Source organism: Pieris rapae, chromosome 1 (assembly GCF_905147795.1).
Source record: "Pieris rapae chromosome 1, ilPieRapa1.1, whole genome shotgun sequence".
Classification (NCBI taxonomy): Eukaryota; Metazoa; Arthropoda; class Insecta; order Lepidoptera; family Pieridae; genus Pieris; species Pieris rapae.
Window position 1 is genome coordinate 6,984,354 of NC_059509.1, and position 18,010 is coordinate 7,002,363.

Genomic DNA, 18,010 nt, shown 5'->3' on the forward strand with positions numbered 1-18,010 from the left:
GAGATGTTGTTACATCTCCTACTACAAAGAATTAAAACTCATCAACTCAAATTCTGTCTCATTAGTGATATATGTGTAGAACATTAAATCGTCCAATATTTTTTTTATATTTAAACGTGTCTATGAAATAAATACAAGTATTGTATTGTAGTATACTTCCAAAGTAAGACCAAAATTTTTTTATTGTCCCTTCACTAACATCTATTTTTATTAGACACAGTTATCAGAAATAGGGTGAAAAAGTGTATTTTATTTGGCCAAAAACAAGTTTATTTTCGTATGTACTAGGCTTGTAAAACATCCATTAATCAGGTATCGTGTGACATCTGTAACACTAACAAGTGCAATGCAATGAATAATTAACTTTTATGTTAATTTGTTTTTTTTATTCAAATTGTTATTACGCAGATTTTTCTTTTTATTGTTTCAGTGAAGCTATGAAAAGGCGTACGTGGCGTGTTTTAATTAATCTAATATTTTAATTAGTTTTTCTTACACACAAACGTAACAAATAGAGATTGTACATTTTACTCATAAAGCGACGAATATAATTCACTTTAATTTTTTTTAACTATCTTCCTAATAGTAGCCCGGAACTCCATTGTTGTCGTAAACAATAATTGTTTAAACTTAAAAGGAAAAAACATTTTTCTTTTATATATAATGTATATTAGTTCTTTAATTTAAATAAAACATATTAAGACGACATTTAATTCACTTTATTCTGCTTCCTTATTTCGCTCTTGAAATTTGACGTAAATTGGTTGCGTCGTTTGTAGAACATAGTCCGTAGCAAATACAAGGTCATCGGTCTTTGTGACTGGTAAAAGGCGGAATCGTCGTAGCAGTGACAGTACGACCAGCTTCATTTCGATCATTGCAAATTTACGACCTGCAACAATCAAATTGCAATAATGTTCAGAATAATTGCGAAATTGAGAACTTCGTTAGTAAATTAATCCACTACTCGACTATTCAATTGGAGCCCACATAATATAAACAATTCATCACAATAAAACTTTTAACTTGTATAATATTATAATTCTTTAAAGCAGTTGTGATGATTTTTGAATGCTACCACAATTAAGTTTTTGCTCACATTAGGTTGGGGAAAGGTCTTTCGCTTTATAGTATATATGAGACATGGTAATTTATATAAATTTAATTATGTATGATAATTGACTTAATTGATATGAATCTGACTAATAATGTAAAATCTAAACTAAGATAAATTTGCGCGCCACTGTGTGTGGCAGAATATGCGAACGACTGACAATTGTACCACCTTGACTTTTTATACCATATTCGTGCAATGAATAAATTATTATTATTATTATTATTATTATTATGAATCTATCTATCTCATCTGTCATTATAGTATATCTCTTTGGCTATGCTATTTGTATCTAGCTGGTTTTGGGATCGTTAAAAGTTCTGAAGAAGATAATTCCAAATTCCAATAAGGAAAATGTGTGATTTTTATTTGTTTTTCGCACTATCAAGATGAGTAAATCTAATGAAGAAATTCGATACATTTTAAAATTTCACACCAAAAATGGAAAAAAAATGCAACGCAAGCCGCAAACAAAATTTGCGATGTTTATGGACCTAGTGCAGTCTGTAAGAGTGGCATAAATTTGGTTTAAGCATTTTCAATCCGGAAATTTATTGAAATTGTACCTACATAGTTGAGTTAAATGTAATTATAAACTATATTAAAAAATGTTGTGAATTTTCTTAAAAAATGCGAAGAAACTTTTTCCCCAGCCTATATAGAGATAATACTATTACCTATACAATTTCTTGCGCCAGCGCTGAATGGTATATAGGAGTAGGTGTGCCAAGTTGGTTCGGCTAAAAATCTTTCGGGCTTGAACGCCAAAGGTTCAACGAACTGATCAGCACGTCGATGCAGGTCGTATATTAAAATAACAGCTTCCGTTCCAGTTGGGATTTCATATCCTCCTGTAAAAGTTAAGTATAGAAATATATTGCAATTTTGATAATATAAATAAATATTTAAAGAATCATTTATTCAACGGGTATTTTTATATCCAAATGAGCGCTAGTAAAACCTTGTTTTAAATTAATTAATATTATAATTAATAATATAATAATATTAATATATAATAATTCATATATTGTTAACTTATTGTTTTATTTTCAAAATTAAAATACTGATATACGTATATCTAAAGAAATTAAAAATACAAAGTGAAACTTGCTGTATTTTTTAAGCTGTTGATATGGCATATTATCCTAAAATAGTTTATGATTTAAATTTGAATGTTAACTTACGAAGCTGCAATGGTTCATCAATATTTCTGGTAATAGCTGGTATTGGTGGATACAATCTCATGGTCTCTTTTATACAAGCATCCAAGTATTTCATTTCTGCCAAGTCTGCAATTGTAATTTCATCTTTGGAGGAGCCCAATATGGTGTCCAACTCTTCTATTATTTTCTCCTATAAAATTATTCTGATTTGAATCAACCTTTATTCTATAAATTAATAATGAGCATTGCTATCTACACAGAAATAAAACAACTTTTATACACAAAATTACAATGCATAATTCTGATCCCCATGATCATAATTATTACAAATACCTACTGGTATTTGTAATAATTATGATGTAGTCACCGTAACGAGAATATGTATAATTAAATATAACCCTGTATATTTTAAGCAGATAGAAAGAATTGAGAAGTTAATTAAGTATTCGGTTCATTCAGTGTTATATAAAATATAGCTGTCCCGTCATGATGTGTTTTGCATATAAATTGACCAGTAATCGACTTAAATATTACCACAGTAATAATATCGCTATTTAAAAAGTATCATAATCATTTTTTTTAAGTTAGTATAAAGATTAATGTACATATTTTTATGAAATTCAAATAATATATACAAAAAATATTCCAATAAAAACAAGTTCAGTTAAATATAGTTTACGACTCATTCTCAGACCAAACTGCCTTATATTGGTCAAGCTGTTTCGGAGATTGGTTACAAACATTGTGACACAAGAATGTTAATCTTTATGTATATAGATTAAAATATTATAAAACCTACCTTAAAGATAATATCACACTTAAGTGCAAAAAGATTATACAACACTTATCTATAAATGGGTAACGGCTTAATCTTATCTTAGCTGTTATTGAATTTTTTTTTTGAGCTACACCGTTTTAAAGTAATTATTTAATCAATCATTAGACACATTTGGACAACTCCTACATTAAACAAACAACGAAACATACCCAAGAATGTGTTTTTATAGTAAAAGTTCTTTTACTATAAAAACACGTTCTAATTTCATTGTTTTATGTATTGTATACATAAATGTGTTTTAGTCAAATATGCTCCTTTGCATTGCGATTTTGATTTTCGACTAAAACTCACACTACTTACGCGTTTTTAATCAGTTATTGGTTGAATACGCGTAAACAAAATATTGCGTATATAAGTTTTATTGGATAAACAACAACAGCCTCTCTAATAAAGATTTGTGCACATCGTATAAGCCTGTTATAAGAAAAATGTTGCTAATAATTCCTGAATAGGCAAGTCTGATGTATACGGCTGTTATATAACGTATTTTGTTTTTGGGGAGACCTGTACAATGCTTAGGCGGCCCATACATCGACAATAATTTTAACTCTTTGAATCCAAACGTTCACTAATATTTAGCAATAAGATTTACAAACGATTCACGTCAATATTTTCATGCGAGAAACATGTCTGACGACGAAGTTTGGCTATGCTAGCTAGTTTGAGAAACAGTGAACTAAAAATATATTGCGCAATACTAACCCTATACAGTATATATAAATACATATTGCACAATAAAATTTAAGCTCGCTCAAACTTCTGTTCAATACTTGAGAAATTTTTCAATATTATCCCTACACTGCTAGTAATATTGTACAATCAACTATATTGTGCAATATTATTGTAGATGTATGAGCCCGCCTTGAAAAACGCAGAAGCCTACTTTACCGGGTGTATAAGACAATAATGAAAAATTAGAGAAAGTCAACTCAGACAAGGAATGGAGAGTGGAGAGTTTCAAGGACGGATTCGTGAGCTTCAGCAAGTTCCTTTTTTAGTTTAGTTTTCTGTTTTAGCCATCTGCCTAAGTTTCGTTTCATGGTTTTCCTGCAAGCATTGGAACACTGCCTACCTTTTCCACAATTTCCTAGTTTGGGGCGCGCACCCTTTTTACTTTATTTTCTGTACTTTTCGAACTACGACAAAACAAAAATACGAAAATCAAATGGCAAACAAAGTTTTTGTCGATTGCCCGAACCTTCTATCTAAACTTAAATTTCGTGTAGGTACCTTCTCGATACCCCTGGCATCCCAGACCAGCTCACCGATGTAAAGATTAAGCATTTTGATAAATGAGCTAGTTCTGAATATCCATAGTTGCTCACCTCACAGATTAAAATCAATTTTTGTTTAGGTTTTTTGTAAAAAAAAATAATTGTAATTTTTGTTTTGTTTAATGTTTGTATGATCTCTTCGTGTATCTCACATGTGCCTATAAGTGCGTGTTGCTATAAAAAAAGTATTTTCTAGCTCTTTTAACTCTCATCGTATATCGTCTTCAATATAACAGTGTGCCGAGCGTTGGCAAGTTTTTATTAATAAAAAAACACGGCGGGTTGCCAGGGTAACAAAAAATAATATTCGACCGATATACACATCGATTATAGGTCAAAGGTGTGTAGCCCTGTACAAGCTATAGCTTATCCAGAGAATATATTACAATATATAACTATTACGTTGTTATAACGCATGTATAGTGATTTTTTATTAGTAACACTGCAAGGATTTATTCTAGATATTTGATTACATACCTGAACATCGTTATGATTGGCCAGTAGCAAAATGATAAATTTTAAAGCAATCGCAGTTGTGTCGTAGCCCTGAAACAAGTAAAATAATATTTTTTGCTTATATATATAAATATAAAATGAGATTAATTTAATTAGCTATATACCAACCTAAATTAAATGTATTTAATACTAGTTGTACTATGGACTGCATTTTCGGTCTACGTATAAATTGTGTCACAAAACAAAAATTAAAAGTTTTTAAAATAAAGTAAATTACAAGCATAATAATATTATTTTTTAATCAATTATTTAATTATTTAAAAATTATTCCGTTTTTGGGGCGTTTTTATGCTTTTTGAGGAGCTTGAGAAATGCATAATTTCATTTTTCAATTTTAGAATTAGAGCAGGTGAAGCACGTCAAGTAGTACAGATACAACTAGGTAATAAGGAAGTATTATTTAAATCATTATCATGTTTCTTATTTTGGTGTTCTTAGTTTTGGTTATGGTTTATCTTTAGTATCAATGCCATCTGGACGAGTTTTTTTAAAGCATTCTTTAACTAATTAACATAGATTAACACGTGTTCAAAGAAATATATACATATTCCACTTCCGGTGCTGTGTATTAGAAGATGAAAAAAAAAACACACAATCACCTGTATATACATATATTATATATATTATATAGCGCTTGCCCCGCGGGACAGAATCGTAAAAGCAAAATTTATTTTTACAGGTATCAAACAAACTTTATTATTGCAGTTATCATAACAATATATGTACAGTATTTATATTTTTACTAAGTATGTGTGTATTGAATATAGGTATATGTATATTAATAAAAGCTATTTTTTCTATTTGACGTCTTAAACAATGTTGTTATGTATATAGTGAAGTGTTGTTTAAAACACAATTGCTGTAATGCCCACAACTGTAGATTAATAACTGATCTGTTAATATATAATAATATAAGATTTATAAGTATAGATAAGTATGGTCATCATACTCACCCCAAACAAGAAAGTGTCGACTTCTTCACAAATTCCATTATAATCAATTAAGCCGTCTTTCTCAGCTTGCAATAAAATATCCAGCAACCCCAATCTCCTCTTTGATGACTCTTCTTCATCATTTATCCATTCATCTTCAGTTTTACATTCCCGCCGCTTCTTTACTACTTGAGCTCTGAATGATTCTAGAATGTCCAAAGATTTTCGTTGCTTCCGACCCAAATTCGTTAAGTTAAAAATAAAATCTGGATACATCCATAACCTTTGAGCCCTGTATACAGCGTAATGCATTAATTTGCGTATATTCTCCTTAAACTCATTATAATCTCCGCTTTTTTCATCTAATTTGATAGACATCGCTGTTTCTGTAAGGTGTTAAATCAATCAATCAATCAAAATATCTTTATTTATACTTATAGGTAAACAAGTACACTTATGAACGTCAAAAAAAAAATTGTAAATTTACATTTACTACGAGTTCGCAAGTCAAGGGCTTCCCTACATATTATTTGATGAAAGTTAAAATACACACTTTGGAGGTTAGTTATGCCTGCCTTAAATATTTTTTAAGGCAATTGTATTTTTAATATCGTATGGTTAATAGATCGTTTTCAAGGTCTCTTCTTTTTATCTATCAGACCTTTTTATCTCTCTATATAATCTGACAGATGCTAAGCTTTATTTTAAACAGACAAAATGCTTACCACATATAGTATGAAGTGTAAAGTCGTGTAAGAATTCCGAAACCTCTGTGTACGGCTTATTAACTTCACTTTTAAAATGATCTGTGAGTTTTTCAACGTTATGTTCCATGATTCGCTTAAAATTATTTAATATATTGAAATGAAACGTTGGTGTTATCATTTTTCTTCGCGCGTGCCATTTTTTGCCTGTAAACATTATTCAGAGCTATAATTACGTAGGTATTACAATAAATATTATTTGCCTCAGTAAAAGCTATTTGTGATAAAACCACTTTACTATGAAGTTGTCTTTTTGTTTTTATTTGAGTAAAAATATATAAAATAAACATAAAAGTCACAGTGTTCATAAATAAAGAAATAAAATATATTATATTCAGCATAAGTATAAACCTGGTTAATAAATTCCCAATTAACAATTCATTTACAAAAATGCTAGACGATCATAAATTATTCTTCACTAAAATCAATGACACAAGAGTGATTTAAATCGACTTTTGAAATAAATGTCAAATTGTGGGTTTGTATTTATTCCGTTCTGAAAGTTGATCCCATAAGAGCAGTCAAATTAAAAATATATTTATTTATACGAATTAAAAGAACAAGTCATTTTTATAGATCCCGTGTATGGTCTAAATGGTTTTTGAAACAAGTATTAAATTCACATTTTATACCTATAAAAACCATATTAATGCTAGTTTCAGATGGATTAGATATAGAGAGATGATTTCTATGATCTTTTTTTATTTCTAGAGGGTCTCCGTCAAGAGAAGCCATTAAATAACGGCAATAATTATTTCATATTAAGTATCAAATCCTCAAATCGCAGAGGCCCTCACAGATGACTAACGAGCCTATAAGTACGACCGTATGATGTGGTTAATTATTGTATTTGTCTTCTTTATTCTGAATCATTTCTAGAATATTTTTACAGATTACATTTACAAAAGATCTTTGGCTCAGGTCAAGTACATTTAAGCTTACATTTTAGCTTTTATTTTAGCGTAGCAAACACTGGCCATTTCAGAATAAGGTGCTTGATACGCTTTCTTGGATATTCGTTTTCAAAAAATGTTTATAACATGCAAGATTTTATACATAATTATTGCCTATATAATAAAAGTATCGTACAAACAGTGTTAGCCCAGTGGCTCAGCGTAAACTATCATTTCGCCGAATGTATCTTCCTGGCGAGTAAATGAAGGTGTGTGAAAAATATAATATAACAGATTAAGCTCATCCAGTACCTTTGCTTGTAAGTATGCCTTCCTTTAACCAGGGCTGGATGAAGTAGTAAAGGAATCCCTTAGTTGTATATTTTGTTCCATTTATCACTTTCTAAAAAAATATTATTACAAGCATTATTTAGCAATAATTACGAGAATTAATTAACATAAAAATGCCATATAACTAACTCAACAAATACTTAATATGCCTTTGTTACTTATGCGTAACTCTGTATATAAGAAAAACATTAATTGAAATTTGTATATAAGAAAAATATTTATTTTAGAAAAGCATTTTTGCATTTACCTCTATATCTTCAGGATTATGAATGAGTATAACCTTAACTGGTCCTAATTGTAATCTAAAGAGGCTTTTATAAGTACTGGCCCAGGTTCTTAAATATGAAAACAGTTTCGCTGAAAGTATAAAATAAGTTTTTTTAAACAATCAGTTAAAATCATTAGTCAGATACTAATTAATTCATTTTTTTAAATATATATTCATCCACGTATCTATTTTTATTTTTATACAAAAATAGCTTTTTATTACTAAATATATATATAGCGAACGTGATTCACGTTAATATATCATATTTAAAAATGAAATAAAATAATTACTTCTAATAAATGAAATTAAATAACTAAAAAAATAAAAAAATAAAAATCAACTTATTAAAACAATTGTTGAATCTGACACTTGAACAATTGAAAAATGATCAGAGTAACAATATAATCATATGGCGGTATAACTTAACATCAGGTGAGCCTCCTGCCCGTTTGCTCTATAAAAAAAAACAAAAATCAATTAAATACATAGGTACCTGGTTCAATAATGACATCGAGTGCATTATGAAGTATATAAATTCCTTTAGGTCCGGGTATAATTTGAAATTCTTTACACTTCACTAACCACTCCACGCAAACCAATATAGTTAATATTACCAATAAGATCCACCACATAGTACATTCGCTCCTAGAGCTGTTAAGGCAATAACACACACACTGGCACTGATACACGTGTGTCATCTGTTTTATAGACTAATTATTCAATATATACGAACATCATCGCCGAATATGCTTTTCGGTTATAGGATATAAATAATTTACCAGATTTTTCACGTTTGTGGCGTGGCAATTTTAAATTATAAGGATCATATGTCACGATCTCCACACAAAACCCAATCTCACAGTAATTATGATAGTCGATTGTCAACCACTTTTTTTACTTAATTAAGGAATGAAGAAAGATATCGCAGAGAGACTAAATTTAATTTATAAGTTTTTTAGTAGTTCATTAGTTTTATGACGACAAACTCAGTAAATCTACTCAAATATTTTACTACAATATATGAAAATGTTTCATATATATACGATATCCGTATTTAAATTTTGATAAAATCAACGCAGACATGAAAAAAATAACAATAAAAATATCTATTTACTGCGGAAACTATGGACAGTAGAGAAGTGATGTACTAAACTTTTACAGAAGACAACAAAATTCTACAAAATTGCCTGCAATATCTCATATAAAAATAAACACAAAAAACAGTCGTAAATATTTATTTTTAAATTCAGGTGAAGATTCTTTATATCTACACTGAAAACTTTATTATATAAAAAGTACATTCAAAGTTTTATCAAAAGTTTTACTACACTCGGTACACAATGCAACGTAGAGGTACAAAAATCCTCCCATTCTTAATTTCTATTCGCGTAATAAACAGCTCTCATTAACGAGATTCATAAATATATTAACGATATTTATATAGTTATCACCTATTTAATTTACGAAGTTTTGCTTAAATGCTTACGTACCGTATATGTATTAATTTTTTTATAATAATCTTGCATTATGTTTTAAAATACCCTTTGCTTTTGTTAGTTTAATCTGGATATTATATTATATAATATTATTATATTATAATATATTTAAGAGATTTTATGCAAAGTTTTGCTTGTTATAACTGGATTTTGCCTTGACATACTATAATTAATTTCATCTTTCCAGTTCCTGTGTATAATCAATTAATATATTTTATAAAATATTACGTAAAACCAAATATTTATAAATAATGCTAATTCAAAACCCTGCTCTTAACTAGTTTGGTGGAACGCAATTAATTAAAGTGCGGGCATGTAGAATGGGTTGTAATTTATAAAACAAAGTTTAGTCTTTTAGTTAACTGTATGAATGTTTTCGTGACTTCTTTTGTATAGGCGGTGTTTTTGTTATTAGGTGTTAGTCGTTAAATTATGAATGTAATAAGAATGGTATTTCTTTTTCTTAATTTATTGAATAAATAGCACGGTTTTGGTTATTTAATAATATGCAACATTACAAATATTTTTTAAACATTTAATTAGCACTAATCGCAACAAATTATTACACAGACCCTTACAATTGTCACATTATACATTAGTACCTGTATGACCGAGGTTTCCTCAGTATTTTTTTTTATTTTTATAAATTGTGTCCTTTGGAAATAATATTTAAGAACGAATCACCTACTAATCAAATGATGAAATTTGAATATAATTATCGAATAAAGATAACTACAGTTATTCATATTTAAGTTTTTATTTGACATCTTTGAACGAGCAATTCTATGATTAAGTTGATAAAACAAGAATATCATTACACTGTCTAGAAATGATTCCGAGCTAGATCGATTTATCGCCCCTGAAACCACCCGTATACTAAAATTCATGAAAATCGTTGGAGCCGATTCCGAGATTCCAATTTTATACATATATATATATATACAAGAATTGCTCGTTTAAAGATATAACATAAGATATTATAAAAATTACCAGACTTCTTAAAGTGTAATAACTTAGCCCTGGGGAAAGCTATTACTACACTTTGACTTAGTTGCGATGTATATATATACAACAAAAATTGTTTTATTTACTTGCTTATTATGATAGTTGAAGCTGAGAGCATAGCAAAAACTATTTAATAGTATTTGACAGGAAATCGAAATCTATCCCGTAAAAAGTTTATTTTGTATAAATCCTTCGCTGATACTAAATTTGAATTCAATATCGTTTAAAGAAAAACACTTTTTCAATTTTCATAATTTCTTAAAATTTTAATTCTTTTCATCATTTAAAAAAAAAAAATTTAAAAAAAAGACAATACTTCAATATCGTTTTTGAAATTTTACGTAAACTGGGTGTTTCGTACGTAAAACGTAATCCGTAGTGATGATTAGATCGCGAGGCGTAGTCACTGGTAAAAGTCGAAAACGACGAAGTACAGTCGTTACAGCCAACTTCATTTCCATCATCGCGAATTTTTGACCTAAAAATACGTATAATCAGTAATTTTTACACCAACGAATGTGGCATAGATAAAATCTGTATCAGTCAATGTTAGTATCTATTGTTCTGCTACATGCAATTAGCAAATTTCTCGTCGCTTATATTATAGAGAATAAATACGCAAAAAAACGTAAAAAAGGTTCTAAATATAACTATTATATGCTTTATTTTTGTAATAATATTATACATGTAATAACCATCGTCACCATGGTAACAAACACAGTATAATCTATGTTGTAAATGTTAAAACGAGGCCGATGTTGTTAAGGTCCGTACATTTTTTATACGACTACGCATTTTGTTTAAGTCTTATTCAAAGTTTAATTAATTTAATTACTTACCATTTCCGCAACTTAATATCTACGTAACGTATAAATCTAAATTTATAACAATTACTTGCTTTGCAAGCTTCTGTATTAGTAACGTAATTAGTATAGCTCAGACATATTCATTAAATTCCATTTTATTTTAATGTATATTTTAAGTAATTGAAATTAACAATTACAAATATGAAATGCTTACAACATTAGCTTATTTAAATATAGATTTAACAATAAAATACTGAAATATAAAATAATAATAAAATATTAAAATGGCAATTAAAACTCGATGCTTTGAATGCTTTACATAAGTAAAAAGGTGAGTATTTTCGAGTATTTCGTAAGGTATACTCGCATTAAATTGCTAACATTAAAATTAAAGGATTTTAAATGTTGTTTATTTTAAATAAAACACATTTTGCTAATCTTATCAGTAGCTATAAATTCTAAATCTAGCGTCTGAAATAAAAAGTAAAATAATCAATATTATAATTTTGGTTTTCTTCAATTAAACATTTCTTTATTAATATAAAATTTATGACCCGTTTAATATTTAATATATCACTTTGAAAATGTGTTTAAATAAAATTACCGAATTTAAAAAGTATTATATTTCTTGTTATCAATATACCAAAAAAATACAAACGCTCTCCTTCTTAGTTGTAATTATTATAGCAAATTATAATTTATAATGAAAAGATAAAATCTTCACAACTCATGATTATAAAATTAGCAACCGTAACTATGTTCTACAATATCCAAAAATGTATCCTTGTACTAATTTCTTAATCCCATAATTGAAAAAAGTTCTTTCAGTTTTTCACCTTGACATTCCATCATATATTAACCGAATTAGAAAATTTCTATATTATTACAATTAGTGTAATTACGAACCGTGTTAAATTTTTACGATAGTTCAATGCGTTTTTAAAATCCATATATATATACATTACATTTAAAATAAAATAAGAATAAAATTAACAAAATAATTGATTTGTTTTATATCTTGTCTAAAATGTCGTTTACGTTATTAATTATATTCTCAAGTATTTCATCATGAAACTAAATATATTCATTTTAAAATGCGTAATTCTTTATAATTCTGACGGTATAATTAACGAGAGGTTTTACCGCGGGTTATCGCCATTTCTACGTTTAATTCTAAGAGTATCTATATAGTTTATTAAGCCTATAATAATACAGAATACAAGTAAAATAATAATTTAATTCCGTAATATTTTTCAAATTTTCTTCTCTGTCAAGTTTTAATAAATTTAAAGATTTGGCTATGCTTATATTATAGTATAGTTAACAAATATTAATTTACATAGCTAACCTCCCGAAGCTTATAAATATTTATCGTTAAAACATGTTACCTAAGATAATTAATCGGACTCCAATGTTATTATTTATGTTTTGAAAACCAAACTAGAAGCATGCCAGAAAGCAATGGAAAGAAGCGTACTAAAAATAAGAAAAATACATAAAATTAAAACCGAAAAAATAAGACGAAAAACAAGTGATAGGTGCCTTACAATATGTCCTAAAACAGAAGTGGCAATGAGCGGGGCATATAGCAAAAAACACAGATAAAAGGTCTTTAAAGATAACTGTATGGAATGGACCAAGGTGAATAAATGAAGAGGGCGACCCAGGAAGAGGTGGATAGAAGAATTAAAAGCGGTAACAGGAAGCGAATGGAGAAAGAAAGCCATGGACAGAGTCAGTTTGAAAATGCTGCACGCGAAGGATTTCCGATCGCCGGTACTAAATTTAGCTAAGATATAGCATATTATATAACTAGATAAATATAATAATGTATACAATGTAAACATAAGCTGTATATTATCTATTTTGTCACGATTGGAATTTAAACAGGCTTTATTATTATTATTATCAACACAGGTATCAACCATCTCAATTGATGGATGCCTTTCAAACGGGAATGCCCCTATTTACGATCTATATATCCACAGGGTTTATGAATTACTGCGGTGTATTATTTGATATAAATATGCACATACATTTCGAAGCAAATAATATAATAACTAAAGTTACCTATACAGTTTCTAGGGCCAGCGCTGAATGGAATGTACCCGTAGGGCTGCCAAGTTGGTTCAGTTTGAAATCTCTCAGGTCGAAACTCCAAAGGCTCAACAAATTGATCAGAACGCCTATGCAAGTCGTATATCAGGATACCGCACTCCGTTCCACTTGGTATTTCATAATCTCCTGGTAGCAAAAATATATGTACTTTAAAATTGCGCATATTCTATATATTGTCTTTGTATACGCGATTACTATTCTATGTTTGATATTAACTTCTGCTTCTGCATTCGTAGTCAGAAAGTCTCAACTATCTGTTGTAATGCATAGGAACGTTACCTTTAATAAATATGAGGAACTTACGGTATTTCTATTAAATAAATTTATTTAATGAAACTTACGAAGCTTAAGTGGCACGTCAATGTTCCTGGTAATAGCTGGTATTGGAGGGTAAAGTCTTAAACTCTCCTTTATACAACATTCCATATATTTCATCTGCAATAACTCGGCCGTTGTCACATCACCGTCGAAAGAGCTCAATACGTTATTTAATTCATCAACGATTTTTTCCTGATAAACAACACATGGATTTAGTTATGTTCTATTTCAACAAGGATATAAATAAAGTTAAACGTATAAAAAATACATTCAAATGATATTTTTAATAATTGGTGTTAACGGTGTATAAATATGCTATTGCACGTATAAAATCAAACGGATAGGATTACTTTTTGACAACTTATAAATGACGCAAATAAATAGCCATGTAAACTTAAAAAGGTACAGCCATATTTATTCTATCACATTGAATTATGGGAAAATATGGTAATGTGGGTATGAAGGCTTTATTACACATCCAGCACATGCCACCCTGAATTCGTATCATAAAGACTTAAAACTATTTCCAGTTGCCAAAAAAACGCACAGTAATTTGAAGTTTAAGTTTTGCTAGTAACACTTCTCTATCTATCTACATATATCTATATACATCTATCTTGTATATTTTGGTTGACATTATTTTCGAAAATTAAAATTATCTTCACTGATTCCAAAATAGTTTTTATAGCTCTGCAGGATATTCATCCTCGAATTGACCAATGTCTAATTTTCTGAATAGTCTTTCTTTAAGTTTATCGAGAAACATCTCTTTGGCTACATTGAGTATAGAAAAATATAACGTCGATGCTGATAGGACCATAGTTACTGTGACACTGTAGATTTCACGACACTAATAATTTATAAAGATTCATATATGTCATAAAGATTCATTTTAATCATAATCATGGAAAAAAAGGAGGACCCTGGAAGATAACATACCTGAACATTCTGATGATTGGCAAGTAGAAGAAATATGAATGTTAATGCAATAGATGTTGTATCATGGCCCTGAAACATTTAAAACAACAATATATTATCCGCAAATTGTCATAATAAATTGTTACGCCTGATTAAATATACTATCCAAGTGTCAACTGTAACATATTTCATATACAATATTTTCTTAATTTGATTCCTTTTATCAAACTAAACCAACGTCAGATAAAGTCAACCAAAAATGTCGTGTTTTAAGTCCAGAATCTTAAAACACGACATTTTTGGTAAGTCCAGAATCTTACCCCAAACATAAATGTGTCGACCTCTTCCCCAATCCCTTCAGAATCGATTAAGCGATCCCTCTCAGCCTGTAGCAATATATCCAATAGAACAACACTCTTCTTTGTTTGTTTAAAATCCTCTTGTCCATCAAGGTTTTGTTCACGTCTTTTATCCACAACTTGTGTTCTAAACGACGATAATATACGCAAGACCTTCTTTTGTTTTCGACCTATATTAGTTAAGTTGAACACAAAATCGGGGTACAACCATACTCTTTGGGCTCTGTACACTGCATACTGTCCTAATTTATGAATACTTCGTTTGTATTCTTGTACGCTGTATGTTTGGGTGCTTTCTTCGTCTATTGTTATGCCCATTGCTGTTTCTGAAAGTAACCCTTAATATAAAAATCAAAACGTCTAGAAATATTACTATCGTGACAGGACACAAGTACGGCCCAGCATTCATGGTGAATGTCATAGAAATGGATGAAGATACAGGTATGTCAGGCCCGTAACAAAGAAGGCATGATTGTATAGATATCAATATTATTGACATCCAGAGTCACAAAATATTCAGGTTTAAGAGGAAACAAGAATTGCAACAAATTAGAACAACAGGCCACTAAGGTGTTACCAGACCTATCTCTAACTTTAGCTAGTTAAAAAACTATGTTACATACCACATATCGTATTTAGAGTAAAATTATGCAAGAGCGGAGAAATATCAGTCTTCGGTGATTTGGTTTCGCGGTCCAAAAATTTCAGTAAATTTCTGGCATTCTTCTCTATCACCAATTTAAAATTATTTAAAACATTAAAGTGGAATGCAGGTGTTATCATTTTTCTTCTTACGTGCCACTTTTTACCTGTTAATATGATAAATCATTGCGTATATAATTATGATGCGAAATTATTAGGCCAGTTTATTTCTTCAGAATTAAATGTTTAGTGAATTAAATTATTTTAATTATTCATGAACTTAATATATTTATAATATTAAAATAATATATTATACCTTTGCTTAGAATTAAGCCTTCTTTTAGCCATGGCTTAATGAAGTTATAAACGTACCCTTTAGAAATATACTTTGTGCCATTTATCACAGCCTGAAAGGTAAAATCTTGCATAAAATTTTAACCCAAAAAAGTCAATAATAATCTATGAACGGTATCAGGTGCGAACAACATAAAACTTATAGGATTTTAAATTGTTTAATACAGAAAACGATGAATGAAAAAGCCAAAACTAGACTTGGCAGAGACATATTAATTTTACGAGCATATACGACATATGAAGATAAAAAGAAAAATCTTTTTCTTAGTCTATGTTTACCTATTAAGCTGCTTAAAACAACAGAATTCAAACATATAAATAATTACCTCAATATCTTCCGGGTTATGGATGATAATTACTTTCACTGGTCCTAATTGTAGTTTAAACAAACGTTTATATGTATTTGTTAATCCCCTGAAATAGTAAAAAAGCTTCACTGAAAACAATACAAATAACATGAATAAACTTAGCTTAATTGTTCTTTAATAAACGTATAATATTGTTAGTACATTTATTACGACAAAAAATCTGGGAGCAACAAATAATAATTGTTTGAAAAAATATTTTACAAAATTAAGTTGTCTCTTCTATTTCTTTCACATGAAATTCTTAAAGTAAAACTGTTTAGAGCAAGAAGAAACTCATGGAACCTGGAAACCGAACCGAAAGCTTCCACGCGAACGAAATGTAGGTAAAAATTACTACTATAATACCTGGATCCATCATAAACTCCAATGCATTGTGAAGTATAAATATTCCTCTAGGACCCGGTATAACTTGAAACTCTTTACATTTTAAAAACCAAGCCACACTTTTTAAAATAATTATAAATATACACAAAATCCGCCACATTTTTATTTCTATTTCTATACTATTAACTCACTGAACGTTAGGTAGGTATAAATAATTATGATTTCCAAAAAGTATGCCACATTTAAATGAACTGACAGCATTAAATGCCTGAACGCGGCTTTGTAATGCTTTTAAGTGGGTTCATATCATAATTTTAGATAACCTTAATGAGATTTATTTATTCATAGAAGTGTTGAGAATTCATTTAAACGTTTCGGTCCCTAACTCTAGTTTGAAAACTTAATATTGTAGGCTTTTAAATAATTAAAGCTGACAATTTCCAATTTCAAGCTTATTTATAATTAGATTCAGGCCCGGTGTTTAGCGAAAACGATATTGAATTTAATATATATAGGATAGGGTAACCCTTAAATTTTATCTATAATTTGGATTAAATACTCAATCTAAAGGTAAAATAATTTATTAAAATAATAAATATAAAGATCTATTTTATTGCGGCAACTATTTACATTTATATTACATACAAAACAATACATACACATAAAAAAATACATTAAAATATTTACAGAAAGACTTACTGACTTATTTCTAATGGTATAGGAACTGACATGAAGCGGACTTTTTGTCAATTCACTCATCGGACATTAAACACGTCTGTCAATCTATGCAGTTCATGAATTATTCAAACATTGTGTGCCCTTTTCAGGAGGTTACTTTTCGCTGAGGGTAGGTAGATAAGGCGATTCTATTCTATATTAAAACGTAATAAATATATCCTTAAAAGATGAAAAAACCAAGAAAATAAAATAAGATACGAATGTCGTCTACGAGCAATTTAATAAAAACTTATTAATCGTAACATCAATTCATTTCATTCAAATTTGCATACTTTTAGAGTCAAAAGGTTATAGTCGATTTAAAAAAATAAATACTATGTGTCACATTAAAAAAGTTAATTCAGTTAAGATACAAATACAAAATGACAATGACAAAAAGCCACAATCGAATCCAAAAGAAACCAACAATAACATATAATGTAGACGGGCAATATTTTAAATACAATTACGG

The 18,010-nt window shown here is 29.0% G+C and overlaps 2 protein-coding genes across 2 annotated transcripts; both read right to left on the minus strand.

The window, feature by feature from the left end:
* Positions 1 to 646: 646 nt before the first annotated feature.
* On the minus strand, positions 647 to 8,797 carry LOC110994420 (cytochrome P450 4C1-like). Its single transcript, XM_045629450.1, has 9 exons — positions 8,607 to 8,797; positions 8,093 to 8,202; positions 7,807 to 7,897; positions 6,563 to 6,748; positions 5,859 to 6,223; positions 4,867 to 4,935; positions 2,299 to 2,467; positions 1,792 to 1,965; positions 647 to 892 (listed from the first exon to the last, which is right to left on the minus strand). The coding sequence occupies exons 1-9, from the start codon at positions 8,743 to 8,745 to the stop codon at positions 720 to 722; spliced, it is 1,476 nt and encodes a 491-aa protein (XP_045485406.1). The 5' UTR covers positions 8,746 to 8,797; the 3' UTR covers positions 647 to 719.
* A 1,630-nt stretch (positions 8,798 to 10,427) lies between these two features.
* Positions 10,428 to 17,102, minus strand: LOC110994344 (cytochrome P450 4C1-like). The gene is made up of 10 exons (XM_022260934.2): positions 16,843 to 17,102; positions 16,456 to 16,565; positions 16,092 to 16,182; positions 15,757 to 15,942; positions 15,095 to 15,459; positions 14,796 to 14,864; positions 13,880 to 14,048; positions 13,491 to 13,664; positions 10,931 to 11,092; positions 10,428 to 10,826 (listed from the first exon to the last, which is right to left on the minus strand). Exons 1-9 carry the CDS (start codon positions 16,979 to 16,981, stop codon positions 10,932 to 10,934), a joined length of 1,464 nt encoding a protein of 487 aa, XP_022116626.2. The 5' UTR covers positions 16,982 to 17,102; the 3' UTR covers positions 10,428 to 10,826; position 10,931.
* Positions 17,103 to 18,010: the final 908 nt, after the last annotated feature.